Below are 18,865 nucleotides of genomic sequence, written 5' to 3' on the forward strand. Positions count from 1 at the left end.
TCCCCCGCCCCCACCATGTTCATCTGTTTTTTTTCTTAAATTCCACATATGAGTGAAATCATATGGTATTGGTCTTTCTCTGACTGACTTATTTCACTTTTCATAATACTCACTAGCTCCATCCATGTCATTGCAAATGGCAAGATTTCATTCTTTTTGATGTCTGAGTAATATTCCATCGTGTACACATAACACATCTTTATCCATTCATCAGCCGATGGACATTTGGTCTCTTGCCATAATTTGGCTTTTTTACAACACATCTCAAAGAAAATGCATGCAATCCCAACATCAAAATCCTTAAATGAAAGTAAGCTTTTACTAAAGTTTCTTGAAGAGATACTCAATAAAGGAATTAAAAAAAACAAAAACAAAATATAACACCACACCAAGAAATTCCTAAAACTCTTCATTGGGCACCTCTGTCCTCAGAGTCCCCCTGGGCCTTGCAGCTCCCTCCCCAGTCATTCCCACACCCCTCCCCCTCTAGCCTCTCCATCATGTTCCAGAAAGAGCTGCATACTCAATCCTGTTGTCTTTCTCAGTTCCTTCCAATTCTATTCCCCGCCTTTGGCTTGACCAGCAGTTCTGAATCCTTGAGAGGATTGGGTAGAAAGCTGCAGTTACTTACAGTTAATATTTTTAACCCTGTCAAAAATTTTGTTCATTAACTTACTGGGTTGTGAATCCTTGCTGGTTGCTTAGTTGTCGAATCAGGCAGTATTATCTGTAAAAGAAAAGAGACCATCTCCCGAGCTTGGTGATTCTACCACATGCCAGGGATTCGTGTGCAGAATGGAAACTCGTAACTGCTTTAAAATTAGCTTTGTAATGTATCTTATCCACTATATTCTTTCTTTTCTCAGAACTTCGAGAGGGTCATGTGTGTGAGTTCACACTGGCATATAACCATGTGGCAAAGCTTCCTGGGAGGACTAAAAAGGAAGATCCTCTTTGGAGGAAAACTCAGTGTCACCTCAAGTTAAAAATTCAGCTCAAAGTGAAAACCATATGGCTGTGCATAATAACAATAAAAAATGTGACCTTCAAACAAATCTTTATGTTTACCCTGTCTTTCAGAGAGGATTTCGGGGGGCTTATAGAATGCACACCAGGCTGAACAAGATAGTTGGGGAGGAACATGTAATATGTAGGACGGAGCCAGTGGAGCCAGGAGTGGAGTTACATTCAAAATGCATAGAAGGCCCTCACATCTATTTAGAGGCTGGCCAAAAATTTGACTCCAAGCATTTCAGCAATAAACTCGGAAAAGGTGTCATGTGGATTGACAGAATTTGCCATCTGACCACAGGACAGGTGCAGGCCCCGTACCTCCTTTCCTGACGCTAAGACAATACAAATCTCTCCAGGGATGAAGTTGATAATAAGCCAAAGTTTCCACTGGTTTTGGCATTTTCCCCTCTCAGGATGTAATCCGATGATGTTTACCACAGGGATGCACTTGAGCTTTTAGCCAGAGTTGTATGTGAACCGCAGCATGTCGGCTACGACACCCTCCGTTTTCGTTCCACGTGAGAGAACATACTGGAATGCACGTGAGTGAGAACGATGTTCTTGTATGATTCACTTTCCATCCTAATATCTAAACTCTAATGTTAATGAAGATACTCGAAACTTTGATTACTTAGTATTCTTTTTTTTTTTAATTTTTTTTAGAGATTTTATTTATTTATTCGACAGAGAGACAGACAGCCAGCGAGAGAGGGAACACAAGCAGGGGAGTGGGAGAGGAAGAAGCAGGCTCCCAGCGGAGGAGCCCGATGTGGGGCTCGATCCCAGAACCCCCCAGGATCACGCCCTGAGCCGAAGGCAGACGCTTAACGACTGAGCCACCCAGAGGCTCCTACTTAGTATTCTGTTTATCTCATTGCGGTATGAACGCGGAACACTGAGCTCTAGCCTCTTGACGGTTTTAAGGGTACAGAGCTGTAGTGTAGGGGCGGTGTTGTACAGCAGGTCTCTCGAGTGTTCATCTCACTTCCCTGAAACTTGGTGTCTGCTCACGAATGCTCCCCGCTTCCCCCTCTCCGCAGCCCCTGCAACCGCCATTCCTGTCTTTGATTTTATGAATAGGACCGTTAGATAGCTCATAAAAGTGTTTTTGTTGCCTGTGTCATTAACGTCCTATCTATGAAATCACTGCCCGGACCAAGGTCAGGAAGCTTTTCCCTTGCTTTGTTTTGGTTTGTTTTGCTTTGTTTTTCTCTGGGTGTTTTCCATGCTTGTGCCTTTTGTTGAAGCCTTTGTTTTGGAGGAGGCTGGACCTGGGCAGGGTGTGGCCCGCGGGTACACTCGCTGGAGCCTCTGCCTGTCGTCTCCATAGTGCACACATGGGGCTGGGGACCTGGGCTCCCTGGATGCCGAGAGTCACGTGGCACGTGCTGGGCGGTTTGCTTCCCAACACCTGGGCTCAGGTACCCATGCCCTCTAGGCTTGTGTGGCCAGGGTCCCCCCAGTCCCCCACCTGAGCATCTGCTTGGGACAAGTGGTTCCCCCCACCATACCCTTGAGGGTCGATTGTTAGGGCCAAACCCCATGGGGCCCTGCTGCTTTTACCAGATGCTTCTCTCCACACCTGGACTTTCTCGTCTGCTCTCTCTGCACTGGGAAGAAGGGGAAGCTATGGTTTCTGCCATCTCCAGCTGCCATCTCCCTACTCCCCTGGTTGCTAAGCTGTGGTCGATCCAGCCAAGCTCCGAGACCCAGGTTCGTCCTCTGGGATCCCTCTCTGGAAAATTGGGGCACTGGACATGCAGACCAACTCCTGGGAGAAGCCAAGCGTTTCGGGGGGTTCTTTCTGATTGTATGCTGCTGTGCTGGGGATGAGGACTTGGGTCTCAGGGCGTCCTAAATCTCCCTACTGGCTTTACTGAGTCTGGCTTCATGGTCACCAAGAGTGGAGGAGCTTTTCACTTAGTTTCTGGATTTCTCGCAAAGGAGATTTATCCATGAATTCTTGCTGAGTTGGTGAGTTCGCAGAGGAAGGGATGGCCCAGGGCTTCCTATTCACCATCTTGCTGACATTACCGCTTGATTATTTAGTACTAGTAACACATTGCTAACCGCAAAACTCTAGTGTTCCAACATTATGTTTGAGAAGCACATGTAAATTATCAGTAGGGATATTTCTCAGTTTTTTTTCAGAGTGCATTAAAAGAAACTAGGGTAAGTCAATTGCTGTAATTACTGGCTTTTTTTTTTTTTTTTTGATTGTGCAGAAGACTAAATACAGTAAAAATCTTCACCTTACTTTCTTCACATTCCCCACTCCTTCAGATCGAATACTGTTATCTGCCACTTTATATGCCTGATAGTATTTGGGTATTCATAATAGAATTGTGTTAAATGGCACACTGTTATGGCCAGTAGCACACTGGACCACTCAGGAATGGTGCAGAACTTCAAAAGCATTCAAACAATAAACTCTCTTAAAATTAATAACATATTTCACCAGCAGATGGCATGTTTCCCTCAGTTGTCCATATATGTGAACCTATCTGTATCAAGATTGTATAAGCAAGACATAGGGAAAGGCTGTTTCTTTAGGATTATAGAATTAGTTTTGATCTAAATAGTCAGAAGTCTGCTAATCAATGTCCAGAGAGATACATTCAATTAAACCTTAATTTGTGCTGGCATTAGTCTTGAGAGTGAAGTTAGTGGGTGGAGCACAGAAGCACGAGGCAGACACATGGGACCTGGGGTTGGCAGGACCAGCAAATGTCTTCTTGCCCCTGGGGAGGAATGGTTAAAGAAGAGGCTAGCACGTTGTCAGGGCCCCAGCTAAGTGGGCTTATCTTTTTTCTTTTTTTTAAAGATTTTATTTATTTACTCGACAGAGATAGAGATAGCCAGCGAGAGAGGGAACACAAGCAGGGGGAGTGGGAGAGGAAGAAGCAGGCTCACAGCGGAGGAGCCTGATGTGGGGCTCGATCCCATAACGCCGGGATCACGCCCTGAGCCGAAGGCAGACGCTTAACCGCTGTGCCACCCAGGGGCCCCTAAGTGGGCTTATCTTGAATCTCAGCTGGCCTTGGCGGCAGAAAATGCATGTCTTGACCCACTGTGGCTGAAGCAATTGAGGACTACAAAATGGGATTATGAATTCCACTCCATAAAACAACCCCTTTCCTTTAGGGCTGGCTCACTCATGCACCTTGACCCTGGAGCCACAGTTTTTTTGATGGTCCCACTTGGTCCCTGTAGCTACCCTCTAAGATAGGAGACCTGAAGCATTCTTGCTTGGAGCCTAATACTTTCCAGCGTCCCCTCTCTGGATCCTGTTCTCTGTAAATAGATGCCCTACAGAAAATGGACAGATTTCCTAAAATATGCTCTGGCCTATTCTGTGGCCCTCTTCCTGGACTCTCTTGTTCCCTTTCTGCTCGCTGGATTGAATGCCCCGATATTGACTCTTGTTTGAATTGTGTTTGAACTTGCTCATCCCTTGGAAACCCCTTTGGATGACCTCCAAAGTCAGTTTTTTAATGCTTTTAATAAAGGGGGAAAGTTGACAAAGCAATCGTCCATGTGATTTTCAGCTGCTGAAGTATTCCAATGACATAAGAAATATTTGACATTATTAGAAGACTAAAAATGTTAATGAATTTTAAAAAATGCATCAATTTGACTCCATAACGGTGTTGTAGCTCTCCCTCGCTACATGACGGAATTTTATTCATAATGCCATTTTTTACGTCATCCCAGTTCATTACACCTCATCGTGTTATTCATGTTATTCCAACTTTGTGACTCTTAGAGTCAGCCCTCTGGTTATGAGTCTTCCCCGTTAGCTCAATTTAATTGCTAATAAAGTATGCTCTTTTCCCCTTTCAACGTACAGCACTAATGTGATCGAGTTCACCATTATAATGTGGTTCTCGCCTAGATAGTGCAGCTCTTTTAGAATTATCCAGTCATAAAACTGATCTCTTTCAAATATTGAGCTACATACGCCTATGCTTACACTGTGTGGACCTGTGAAGGCAAAATTACACATCACGGACTTGATTCCTGCCATGAATGGCCTCATTAATTACCTCATCGTTGCCATTCCTTACACTCTAGTACAAAGAGACCTCTCTCGGGGAGAAGGGTAAATACCGTAAGACTGTAGTTGTGATTGGCGCATTTTCTCTTCAATAAATTTGACATAAAACAGAAAAGACATAAAAAGGACACGAAGACATAAAAGTTTGGGGGTTTTACAGATTCAAATAGTTTTGAGATGACAATTACAGAAGTGGACAGAGACGTTTGCTGCTTGACAACAACCACAGGGACCGTGACTAACCAGGTCTCCAGACACCACGGTCTGGAATGCATTGCGAGCGTTGCACCAAGACTGGGCTGCCCTGGGCTGCTCCCCGTCCGTGACTGAGTGCGTCGGGACACGGAGGCAGAGCTGGTCCTGAGATGAGAGACTCCTTGATGTCTGGTTTGTCTCAACGCTTCCCCCATAACCTTCCCAAATTCTCCTTAAGACATGGACGAAGTCTGAAGTGCTTCCTCCAACCTTCCTTCCCTCACACCGTCCACCCCGCCAGCCCTGTTTATCTCCCCTTCGTTCTCTCTCACAGGCATTTCCTCAAATGGAATCTTTCCATGTTTAACTCCATTTTGTGCTTGCTTATCAGTTAAGCTACAAAGTTGGCAGTGAACTAAAATTTTTGGTTGGCATGTCTGTCCCTGTGACATATCTTTCAGGGTAAAAGGCTTTTCAAAAACTTATTTTCCCATTGGGAACTATGATCAGTATTGGCATATATCATTCTATAGCTGGAAGCACGAATTTGTTCTCTTATTACTCTTTCTGTGGTGGTAACACGACGCTTCCCTCTGGTAGCCTGGCTTTATGTTACTGACAAACCAGAGCCCTTTGGTCTGTTAAGTTAACATTGAGTAACTTTGGGAGCCCAGATCTTTCTCTGACTAGGCATGAGGCATCAGACAAGTGCTGGTGTAGCCTTTCTCCTGCAGGGTAGAGTGTGACTTCTAAGGTCCCATTCAACTTTTGCATTCCACAATTCTAAGTACCACTTTTGCTTTTTGAATCGGTGTTAACAGCAGGTAGAGACTTGTGATTTAAAAAAAAAAAAAAAGTGCCCTTATTTTATTTTTTTTCACGGACCGGTTTCACCAAATAGATATACCCTAGAGCTAGCGCAAGAAAAGGGGTTTTATTGTAAGTTTCCAATAGACAATCCTATAAGCACCCAAGGGCAGAAACCAAAAGTGTGTTCACACTGCATTGGTTTCTTTCTTTCTTTCTCTTCTTTCCTTCCTTCTCTCCCTCCCTTCCTTCCTTCCTTCCTTTCCTTCCAAAGGTCTTATTTATTTGAGAGAGAGAGGGAGCAGGAGTAGGGGAAGGGCAGAAGGAGAGGGAGAAGCAGACTCCTCCCTGAGCCGGGAGCCCAACATGGGGCTCAATGTGGGGCTCGATCCCAGGACCCTGAGATCATGACCTGAGCCGAAGGCCCATGCTTAACCCACTGAACCACCCAGGCGTCCTACACTACATTGGTTTCCAACTGGAAAGGAAGAAACTAAGGTTAACCTATTTATCTAAATTCTCATGTGTCTTAAAAAGAAGGCTGGACTGAGGGGAAATCTATTAGCATGTCTGCTACACCCTAATTCTTTGGTTTCTCCAGCTGACCAGTTATATTATTAAATTTGATTCATTAAAAAAATTGAGGAGGTTGCATAGGCTTTTCCCAGAAGTCAAGAAATTTATCATCTATCTATCAATCATCTATCTATCGACTATACCCCATTTGAGGTGCTTCATCACTCATCCCCCAGCGTCCGAGTATTTGCAGTGTTGAGAATGTTGTCAGTGATACTCAGGGAGGAAGAGCAGAGCTTTGCCCAAAGCGACATCCAGTTCCCAGCTAAAATTTATTAAGAAGTATTGACAGGGCGAAACAATCTTAGTGAGGATTTGGAAAGTCAGCATTTTCACCTACCTATGGCCCAACATCCTGATGGATAATTGACACTACAATCAAGAACTTTCCTTGGTGGGCCTACCTCTTGGTCCAGCAATGCTACTTAAACTGAATGATCCCGAAGAACTAGTTAAGGGTGTGCACAGACGTTAGTTATCAAGATGTTGATTCAGTGATTCAGTACGTTCAGGTAAGAAACAACCTAAATCCCCGATAACATAAGGGTTTGTCGAGTAGCGCACACCATGGAATAAAACAGAGCCATTATAAGTGAGGTGGCAACAGCTTTATTGACATGAGAACTAGTCTGAATAAGAGGCTGACTGAAGAAGGAATGTAAATCAACAGTATGTATAATAAGCTCCTAGGTGTTTTCCCCCTCATATCGTTATATAAATGCATAGGAAACACCTGGAAAATTGTATACCAAAATACCAACAGTGATTACCTCTGCATAGCGATGAGTAGGATTAGGTGGGATTTTAATTCCACTATTTTTATCTTACGCATTTATTAAATACTTTATAGAAAATACATGTTTATCATATTATTGAAAGACCAACAAAATTATTGGAAAAAATAAATGCCTGCAGTCGTCCTTAATTTTGAGATGTGCTGATCCAAACATTGCAAAATAAGTTATTTTTTTTCTCACCAGATAATCCAACTCTCAATTCTCATTTCAATACCTCAGCTTCCCTTCCATATATTTTTATTTACCTGCTCTCACGTGTATTTTGATGGAGAAAATATTGAAGGGAGAGAAAGAAGTTTTTGGCTCTCACACGAAGGCCACCACTGTACTTGTCACATTATGTGCCCGATTACATATTGTCTAATGTATAAACGTGCTTAGTTAAGTATCAGATAATGTGTTAATATTCCTAATGAAGTATTACCTTTCGTCTAATATTCGGTACGTGATTTCAGTTAAATAATTAGAGTAAACAGTGTTTAAATATGTAGTCCTCTCCAAACTCTTATTACCGTCAGTATTGTACTTCACGTGTTGACTTTTTTTTACATGTTTTTTTCTCTACTTCCACGGAGAGTTCCATTTCTGATTCCCCTCCCCAGAGAGCCCCTACAATGCTGAGGAGGTGGGCTAGGCTGCCAATGCCTTTTAATGGACTTAGGTAGGTTTCCTTGGTGTGGACACGATGCCGAACCCCTCTCCGGCTTTCCTTAAGGGCCAGCGAAGTTTGGCCTCTAATGGAGCAGAAACACCGAGTATTTTATGGGTACCCTTGTGTGGGTCCATCCACTGGACTCCTTTAACTCCACTGCCCTGTGGTGGTGACACAGGAGAGGGGAGCCCATGCCCGCCTCCTTATTAACCCCATTTCTCCACTTTCTCCGGGGCTTACCCACACATCTCACTTCTGTGTCCCAATGGCTACAGAGATCAAAGTAGATATGTGGCTAATGATCTCATGTGAGCACGACAGGTCACTCCACGCCTTCTCTGAGAAGCAGGGACATTGGTAAAGCTAAAGGAGATTTTATACTTCAGCTTTCAGATCGTTCCTCTACCTCCTTGAATGGAGAAGTGACTGTAGTTGCCTTTCTGAGCGCAGAGCTGGTGTGTGGCAGGGGTACCACCAGGGGTGCCAGCTGAGAACCAAGGACTTTGGAGTCCTGCCCCCCCCCCCAGCATTGGGCCCACGGCACCTTCTTAAGGACCAGTTATGCGCAGAGAAAATTCTCTCAGGCTTGGCATCAAGATACCTAGGATGTCCCGGGAAATGAGATGAGCACAACATCCACGGGTGTAAAATTCTTGGGGGTTGAGTCGCTGGTGCCTAAATCACAATAGGAGAAGCGAGCTCGGTTTCTGGTGCTGCATAATGAGTACCAAGGAGAAGCATCACGAATGTGAGTTCAGAGCCTTTCTACCCAAGGCGTGGTAGCCGGGAAACAAGGATTCAGATGCGGTGTGTCTGCCTTTCCCTTTGATTGACTTAGTTATCATCATTATTATTTTAGTTTCTAGAGTTTCTAGCTAAAAATGAGCTGAAAGGGCTCTTTGTAAAAAAAAAAGAAATCGTTACAATTTTCCATATCCTGCTTTTCTAGATTGTTCGAAAATTCCCTTTCGTCACAGAGATTCTTGCGCAAACAGCAAACACGTAAAGATCTTTTAGACATTCATTCCTCCTGCTTTCCTCCTTAGAATCATTGTATTTTCAATCACCTCTTAAAATATCACGAACCTTCTAATGACACAAGTCAAACTGAAATAAAACATATTGTAAAAAAAAAAGGGGGTGTTTGGTTTATAATATGGCATTTATTGTACGATGCACATATTAGGTCAAATGGTAAGCACCAAAGCATCTTTCCCCCACACTGAGCTCTCCCGGAGGCAGCACGAAGGCTACTCTGAATGCCGCGAGCAGCTCTGTCCACCGGCTTTCAGCTTTCCTGTACCTTCCATGCCAAAGGACGTACCTACCACTACGGCTTGTGGTGGCTTAAAAAGAAAAACGGAAGCAGATCATTAAGGAAAATGCCGCAAGGTGTGTCTACGAGGGGTACTGCAGTTGTTAAGGCAGGGAGAGCGGGGCCTTCCCCAGGCTGGCTGGGCAGTGCCTGGCCTCATCCTGAGAGACAGTCTCCGTTCTGGAAAGCAGCTGGCTCACGCTTTTTTGGGGTTTGTTCTCTTTTGGGCGCTCCTGGCTTTAATGGTCTTCTTGGGGCTGGCTGGTTTGGGAGCAGGCGGCTTGCCCTTTGGCTTCGGGGTGTTGCTACGACTGGTGCGCCCCGCGGCTCGCTTCTTGTCCTGAACGGTCCTCCGCTGTTCCTGCAGCCTCTCTTCCCACTGCTGGGAGGCAATTTGCAAACATGACCATCAGCCACGTCTCACCGTGTAATGCTGTTGAACTGATGTCAGAATCGATGCCCTTTTCTCTCACCGTAATATCTGAGTCATGACAACAGCGAATAAGATCGCCACCCCGCATCGCCGAGCACTCAGCACACACCAGAGGAGCTGAAAAGCGCTCGAGGTGGGAGGAAGTCTGGATTCCCACACATTTCACAGAAACTCCCAACAGCTCTGCTAGGTGGACACCATGATCCTGAGCAGGAAACAAGCCCGCAGAGCTCATTTGCAGCCGGTCACACAGCGGACAAACGTCAGAGCTGGGATTCAAATTCGCCAGTCTAGGGCCCAAGGCCCCACGCCGTGCACTTGTGCCCCTCGGCCCTGCGATGCGACATTCCCGCACAGGAAAGCCTTCTAAAGAGGCTCTGACGTGCGGAGAGCAGAAGTTTATCCGGCCCCACGAGGAAGGCCGGGGGTCTCCTAGCGCATTTATGGGTGGGTTCACCCCATTCTCTCCCACCCAAAGGAAGACAGAAGCCCCTCCCACCTCTAGTAATCCAGTCAAGTGTTAGCCACCCAGAACCCATAAGAAATGAGACTTTCTGGATAGTTCTTTCCTTGATAGAAAAGGACTTACTGCTTATAAAGAAATACTATTCACTTCAACAGCAGTATGTAAGAAAACACTGAAAAAGTGAGTCCACTTGAATAGATATTGCCTTTTATTATAACCTATTCGCCCTTGCTTTGTTAGAGTATATTTCATTCAGCAAAAAGTTTGAGCATGACCACAGGCTGGGCGTTGTCTGAGGCGCCAGAAATACAGGGAAATGAGAAACACTGTCCCCACCCTCCCAGGGCACAAGGCTAGTCTGTTCTGAAATAATAAGCTCATTACGTTTGCCATTATACGGTGCTAGCTCCAAATTTTTCCTTTGAAGCATATTGGAATATTTGCTGCAAAAGTGAATGGCCCGAACAGCTATGATTCCTGAAAGCTCGCTTTCCTCTCAGGTTCTTACGGTGGATGTGCTTTCTCCATTGATGATTCTAATCGACCGTAGTCTTGGAAGCCGGATAACTAATCCTGCTAGAATTTTCTGTCCAGTAAGGCTAAGTGAGCTCCTAGGCAGCTCCTGAGTTTTTAGCTCAGATGTGACAGTCGTGTTATTCCGAAATGCACAGAGTAGGGGAGGCTGTGTTCAAACTACCTTCTCTGTGAGTCAGTACTCATGTAGCCTTTTCCCTTGCAAACTGAGAGGCCTCAGGCCCTAGGAAGACCTTCGGTGAACCTGAAAACACGAACTCTCCTAGATAAAGCTAAACGTATTTTCAGGAGAGGGGACGCTTTAAACATCTCCAGCCAATGACCTGATTTCTTCAGTTCTGGTGTGATCTCATATCTCTGGGCAAAAAAATTATTCTAACTCCTTTAATTGAATTACAAAATATTTCGATGATGTTACTACCACTAAAATCATGGATTTGGCCACAAAACGATTACGGTTTGTAGATAATTGATTTTGACTAGTCTCAAAATTATCGTAAACACAGGGAAAGATTATGCTTCGTACAGAGACAGCATGAATTTTAGAATTGCGTATTCACACCCTTACGTGTCTATGTCCATTTTAAGCCCTCTGGATGTTAATTCTGCTCAAGTACCTGACTGATTTTGCTAAAATAGTTAAATGAAATACCATGAAGAAATTTAAAAAAACCCAACCAATTTACTCTGGAAATAACCAGTCAATCAGTATTGAATGCAACCAGATCACCTTTGAGGCTGAAGAGAGATTAATGCTACAACTTCCAAGTCAGAAGAGCTGTGCTCTTAACTACTTCTGCAGAAGACAAATAGTGCGGGTATTGCCGGCTCCCCTGAGGGCCTGGAGCTGGAAGAATGTGAAGAATCCCCAGCTGAAAAGAATTTCTTCACATGCCCTTAACTCCAGATTCATAGTGTTGCTAAATTGTACTTACAATGGATCTTTTACTGAGTTGGTCTCTCCATTTCTCAACTAAACAGTTCTCAAGAAGCATCATCCTGAAAAGAAGCAATTGATCTTGAGCGACTCTGATTATGAAAGGAAAACGTTTAAAAATAGGAAAAATTGTAAAAAAACAGAATTCTTTATAACTCTTTACACTCCACATATCCACCATTCGTATTTTACTAGCATTTCCTTTATTCTTCCTTGTACCTATATATATGTATATATGTATATTTATATATATATTTATTAAATATATATATATTCAAATCACACTGTATTTAGATCATACTGTGCATTCTTTTTATCATTCTATTCTACGCGTTTTCTCATATAAATGGAATAATTAAAAAATACAGCGTTAATAACCATAAAATAGTTCAACAATGGTACACATAATACACTTGGGCCTTTCTCTACTGTTGAACCTCCTTCGGCTTAGCTGCTATTCCCAGCGTTGTGCTGAATGTCCTTGTATGTATACTAGCGTGCACTGACTTTGTATTGCCGTTGGACAGATTCCTGAAATAGAATTATTGGTTCAAACAGTATGTATTTTTTCAAAGTTTTCCATGCACAGTGCCAAATTGTTTTCCAAATGATTGAACTTTCATTCAAATTCTTCTTTAATTTAGATTGGAGAATTAAAGAGGTAAATTAATTTACTATTTGTATGTCTTCTGGAACTTGTCCGCATGGATTTATGTAGGCATGACTTATATAGTGTAGTCTTAATGTGTCAAATAGGAACTTGTATGAACTCTTTATAGAGGAAGGTTACTATTCCTTTGTCATGAGTATTGCAAGTATTTTTCTCGGTATGTATTGTTCTCTTTGGGTGATTTTTATGTCCCTGATATTATGTCATCAAAAGTACATCTTGACATTTTTCCCTTGTAATTTCTTACATTAATTTCATGTTTGCAAAGTATTTTGCCATTCAGATTTCACATATCTATTCACCTAATTTTATCCTCTCTGATTACGTTTTAAGAATATCTCTTTAATCCATTTGAAATTTATTTTGTAGTACAGTAGAAAGTGAAAATATGTACTAGCTTTCCAAATAGAAATATTTGCAACATTTACTAAATAAAATATTCATGTCCAATTGATTTGCCATATCTCTTTCATAATAAGTTATTTTATGCATTGGAATATGTTTCAAGACTGCTTCCTCTCTGTTATTTCCCTACGCGTGTGCTCCTGCCTCACATGGCTTTAGCAAGTGTAGCTTTGTACCACTTTTCTGTTTCTCCTAAGGCAGATCTCCTTTCCAATGGTATCTTCAAAATCTCCTTTACACGCCCTTGCTCGTTTGTTCTTCCAAATGATCATCGGCATCATTTGTGAAGACATAACTCTCGTTAATAAATAAATAAATAAATAAATAAATAAATAAATAAAATTAAATAAATAAATAAAAATATTTTTACTGCTATTTTAATCAGAATTACATTAAGTCTACAAGCAAACAGAAAGGATGACATGAAAGCTCTTATTTAATTCACGAATAATCCATTCATCTGTCCCAATAGGATTTAATGACTAGCAGTCCGGTTCGTTCCCAGAACCGCATCGCGTCCTGTAGCAGATACAAACACTACGCAAGAGATGAGCCCAGAAGCATTCAGTCAGCGTTCACTCATTCAGCTTCTTTAGGGAGACAAGCTCGGGGTAGAACAGCTTCAAAGCCAAGAACACAAGGTGATACAGGCAGTGAGGACGGTACCCAAGTACTGATAGAAACCAGATCGAGGAAGTATTCAAGTGAGGTCCGTTTCAAAAGGGGTTTTGGAGAAACAGTTCATAGCTGTTTCCAGAAGAAACGGGAGCATTCATGGGGAATCCAAGAGAAGACTGGTTACATAAAAAAGGAGTCATTTTGTTGGAGAGGTATCCTGAGGCAAGTTATGGGGCCCTTCCTGGAATCTTGCCTGAAGAGTTTGATTTTTCCATTATAAGGAATATACCAATATATAAAAAGATGGCAAGGAAAGAGAGATGGGGAAGCACTCTCCGAGCTATAGATCTGCGTTTATGTGTGTGAGTGAGACTGTGTGCGTGTGTAATGGTCTATCAGACAAATATTGTACATTTATATTGTGTATAAGGAAAACGTGGAACTGTCGTCTCAAATGGCTGTGTTTACTCGATCTGTAAGCTATTAAAGAGCTCTTAAAAAATATTCAGGATTTGCCACACTAAGATTGATTTGAGCGGTTTGAAAAGAACCGTTTTAACTCATAGCGATTTATCTGCCTACAATTTTTGGAGTCACCTAATGAATTCTGAAACTGGTTTTTAAAGATTCCATCCAAATACCCCATTTCTCTTTTTCCTTAATGCCACGAGGGACTCCATGATATTTAGGATATGTGATATCGCAACAGGGGCATCTATTACAATTATATTTTTACTTATTTACTTATTAAGTTGTCTTTTTAAAAAGAACTACGGGTACCATTTTTTTTTTTTTTAAGATAAACCACGCCTGCTAAATGAGATTGACGTTTCTAGAAGCGTGTGCGGTTGCTTCTGCCCCTTCGTGCCTACCTGGACCGCCACTCGTAACACATGATGAGGACGTCTTGGTGGGGCAGGATGTGAGGACACTGGCAGGAAGAATTTGTGATGAGCGGGACCTGCGTTCGAGGGATGGGGGACGAGGACTTGAAGATCTCCTTCACGTCCACCACGGTGGTTACTTCGTTACAACCGCTCCTCTGCACCGCCTTTATTTTGGCATGGATGACTGCAAGTTAGAAAAGGGGCAGAAGTGTTGATGGAGCCTTTGGAGACAAAGGAGGATGGTGTATTCGCGCCAACTCCTGAGCCTCCCTTAAAGAATGCCTCCTGTAATTATGGTCATGTCCAAGCTGCCCAGACGCAGGCAAGGAGCCCACACAATCGTATTGTCAGCATTGTCTTTCAAGCCCCGGATCCTGCTGCAGGAGGCAAGAGCCAAGTGACAGGCAGGCTCCGTCTGGGCTCTGCCTCCGGCTCGGTGACTGCGCCCCATCGGGCTGCAGCTAGGATGTGAACAGAGAATCTCATACATGGTTCTCTGCCTTAAGATCCTAGAATTAGTCTTGTCTGTTTGTCGGTTTGCCCAAATCATACCCGGTTTGTATGTTTGTTTGCCCAAATCATATCCGGAAATTCATGTCAGGAACGTCAAAAATTTCACAGAAACGAGTATTTGTTGATCTTCTGCCTGGTGATTATCTGAAGTGAGGCTCGTATGCTCTCGAGTTCAGAAGCCACTTTTTTTTAAGATTTATTATTAGAGAGAGAGAGAGAGAGAGCGCACACGTGCACGAGCGTGTGGGGGGAGGGAGAGAGGGAGAAGAGAGAGAGAATCTCAGACAGACTCCCCGCTGAGCCTGGAGCCCACGGTCATGAGATCATGACCGGAGCCAAAATCAAGAGTCGGACGCTCAACCGACTGAGCCACCCAGGCGCCCCTCAGAAGCCACTTTAAAGTCTGTACGGTCCAACCACCCGTCTGATGCTTGAACTTCCTCCCTTCCAAAGGAAGTTATTAAAGTCATAACATTTTTGAACTGGAAGGAGTCTCTGAAGATCACTGCTCTCAATCCTTTAATTGCACAGACTGTCAAAGCCAGGTCTGTGGTGAGCAGAAGTACAACCGTTATTACAGATGGCTGTAACATCACTGTGTCTGATCAAGCTTTAAATTCTGGCCCTTTTGGTCCCTTGCTATTACTGCCTTCCATGGAATTGTAATCAGCCTAGCATGGATCTGTCTTGGATTCCGTCCTAGAAAGCTGGTTTAGGAAGAAGCCAAAGGACTTAAATAGAAAATGGTTTCATCATCGAAGTAGTTAATGGAGAACAGCAAGACAGTGAAACTCGGGTTAGTAAGGAGGGCTGGATCGTGTCAGATGAGGGACAAAGTAGATTAGATTGAGACAATATCTACAAAGAACAGTTTTAAAACAACAGCAATGAAAGCTACTGGAAAAGACAGTTGCCTTTTTTTTTTTTTTTTTTGGTTGAGTTACCTACATTGGTCACTTATAATCTCAAGTCTTACAATTCAAATAAGAGGTTATTTTTTTCAGACTTTTATACGGTCATGATCTTTCTACTCTCACATGTGATATATCACATAAAGTTCATGATTAAAATTTCAGTTTGAATTATGGAAAACAAAGTTAACAAATAAAATAAACCATTTTGCCTAAACAGTTCCTGTTTTTTCAGCAGAAGTAATTTAAGAGATGCAAAGGGACATAAAAGAGTTCATACAGGTATTTTAAAAGAACTTATTTTTAGTTAAATTTACTTTCAAATGATAACAGAATTAAATTTACTTAAAAAATTAAAAATAGCTGACTCAGGGAAGAAAGTGCTGGCTGTTCTTTCCAATAAGAGAGGAGAGCATGTCAACTATGTCAATACTTGTACATATTGCCCCACAATTCCTCTAAGATGCTCAATATCTACAGGTGTTTAGAAGTAAAAAGAAATACGGGCGGGCCTTAGTTCCTGGGCCTCTGGGCCTCAGATAATCCAACCCATGGATCACCCACCCATCCTTCAGGAAACCTCGGGAAGAGAATGGGGCAGGTGGGCTGGCCTGGCTGAGTGGCCCCTCTCCCTAAGACGAGTAGGACCTTGAAGGCAAATTTGTGCTCTGATCCACAGCATTGTTCTCCCTGGTAATCTACTTCGGTTTTGCTTAATGAAGAGCAAAACATTTTACAGTTTGTCTTTGTGCCACCGAGAGCCCCCATAAGTAAACCCTTTGTCCTTGGCTGGCTTTGTAACACGCCAAGCCCTCCAGCGAATGGTTGCGTCCGGGGACTTACCATAGCTGTAGTTTTTGCTCAGATATGTCGCCAGAGTGGGCTTCACCTTTTTGCATTTGCAACGGTCTGAAGGAGACAAAAGAGAGACAAGAAGTTGGGAAAGTGTCCAGAAACCACTCTGGGGAGGAGACGAAGAGGGAACCTCATGGAGAAAGAACTCACCCGGGCTTAGGCGTTTACAGTCAACATCAAGAGGCCTTTCCTGAACCATCATGTCTGGCGTGATGTCTATCCACTTCACGTCTGAAACACACACAGAGCCGCATGGGTGCGGCCAGTGACTTAGGCTGTTCCCCCAGCTGGAATGAAGAACCATCTGGAGACACACACTAGCACAGTATCACCGAAGAATAATACTACATTGTGAAAGTGTCATATGACTGTCGACTATCTCTTTCATACAGACTTTCCTGGGCTTAGGAAAGAAGAATTTTGAGTGAGATTTTGCCCATCCAGCACAAACAGACGTGAATGCACGCCCATTTGACTTGGCTGATACACGGACTTCACTTTCCTTCCAAATCTGTTGTAAAACGTTTTTCCAAGTTGACAATGGACACTAATCAAAATATCCAGAATATTTCCAAATCACCACCTTTCCTTTTGCAGTGCAGAAACAGTCCACAGCTATATATAAATCCCCCAAAGCATAACCCTCTATCATTTATATAATGTGAGCAATAAATATGGTTTTTTTTCCCCTAAGGCTTTGAATTAGAGAGGAGTTTCGATTTTCCCTTCACTTCACTTCTCCTTCATGTGTTGGTCAATGCTCTGAAATAGAACCTCGGAAACTACGATAAGGCAACACTATAGTCTCTTTAAATGTGCAGGAACCTGGGTCAGGGATAAAAGCATGCAATATGTTCTTAGGTTTCATTTCAACAAATGGATTTAAACTTGCTCCTTCATCCTAGAAAAGCAGCAAAATGAAAAGAAAAAAAAAAAAAAAGGAAGCAAAAGTTGATATCCAGTGAACTAAGACGCCACAGACCTTGACCGTGAAACAGACATCACAATTTTCCAGAACGACTAAATTTACGAACTGCCCTCCTGGTGGGGAGTGATGACTGGTACTGCCTTTTTCGGCAAGTTTTCAAGAGCTAACACTAAATGGAGAATCCCGGTGGGATTGTTTTTCGGGATTAGACTATACATGTTAAGTGCTTAAGGCTGGCTCAGACCCTTCCTATGCCCCACCTATGTACGTGTTTGCTGCCGCTGCTGTCTTCAAACACTGTCAATGACAATGTCCCCAACGGCTCTCTTTATAAGCACCTTCTCACCCCGCACACACATAACCTATGGGACGTGGTGCTCTTCGGCTTCCGAAATTCCTGTAGGGAAACCAGACTTTTCGCCAAAGTCAGGTCACCAGCCCTTCCCACTTCCTCCAACCCTGACAGTGGGCTGGGGGACTGACCGCCCACCCACCGGCATCGGGAGAAGCGGCAGCAAGAGCCGAGAACGCCCCTCGCCCCCGCGCTCCTTCCCCGCGGCCTCACCGTCGGGGAGGTCGGTGACGATGGCCTCCGGCGAGATGCACACGCCGCGGTCGTAGACCGGCAGCTCTTCGCAGGCCAGGCTCTCGGGCCAGCTGTGGTTGTACATCTTCATGAGGGGCTCGCAGTCGTCGCGCGCGCGCTGGCACACCGACTTGCACGGCTTGATGGGGTCGTGCAGGAACTCCAGCGTGCAGATGGGCGCGTACATGGCGCAGAGGAAGAAGCGCAGCACCGAGCTGCAGTTCACGTCCACCAGCTCCTCGTACTGCTCGATGGCCAGGATGGCGTTCTCCTGCGTGCTGTGGTGCAGGTGGTTGGGCATCCGCGTGATGTTCCAGGGCATGTGCCGGCACATGGGGATGCGCACCGCCTCGCAGGGCGCGCCGCGCACGCCGAGCGCCAGGCGCAGCCCCAGGCACAGCGCCGCCAGCACGGAGAGCAGCATGGCCCTGCCCGGGCGCGCCGCCGCCCCGACGGGCAGAAGGGGCCCCCGGCTTGCTGCCCGCCTAGTGCCTCGTCCTCCCTTCCCCGGGGAGGACGTCCTTTGGGGGCGCGGGAGAGGCTCTGGGCCCGCGCGGCCGGCGGCAGCGGTGCGGGGCCGCGGGGGCCGGCCGGGGGTCTCCGGCGTCCGGCGCACCGAGCGCGAGCAGCGCCAGCCCTCAGCCTGCGGGGCGCGGACCCGCCCGGGCAGCTCCAGTCGCGGACCCGGCAGCTCCGAGCGCAGCCGGCC

At 44.5% G+C, this 18,865-nt stretch overlaps 2 protein-coding genes across 2 annotated transcripts in view; one reads left to right on the forward strand and one right to left on the reverse strand.

The window, feature by feature from the left end:
- Positions 1–9,028, forward strand: part of NME8 (NME/NM23 family member 8) — a 57,443-nt gene extending 48,415 nt beyond the window's left edge. Inside the window, exon 17 of the mRNA XM_087861197.1 lies at positions 1,428–9,028. The gene's annotated coding sequence lies outside the window, so the exon portion shown is untranslated. The remainder of the gene's footprint in view (positions 1–1,427) is intronic.
- A 211-nt stretch (positions 9,029–9,239) lies between these two features.
- SFRP4 (secreted frizzled related protein 4) lies at positions 9,240–18,865 on the reverse strand. The gene is made up of 6 exons (XM_045793485.2): positions 18,136–18,865; positions 16,793–16,873; positions 16,631–16,696; positions 14,349–14,547; positions 11,782–11,845; positions 9,240–9,795 (listed from the first exon to the last, which is right to left on the reverse strand). The coding sequence occupies exons 1-6, from the start codon at positions 18,578–18,580 to the stop codon at positions 9,610–9,612; spliced, it is 1,041 nt and encodes a 346-aa protein (XP_045649441.2). The 5' UTR covers positions 18,581–18,865; the 3' UTR covers positions 9,240–9,609.

This window comes from Ursus americanus, chromosome 3, assembly GCF_024610735.1.
Source record: "Ursus americanus isolate L20-20 chromosome 3, mUrsAme1.1.p, whole genome shotgun sequence".
NCBI lineage: Eukaryota > Metazoa > Chordata > Mammalia > Carnivora > Ursidae > Ursus > Ursus americanus.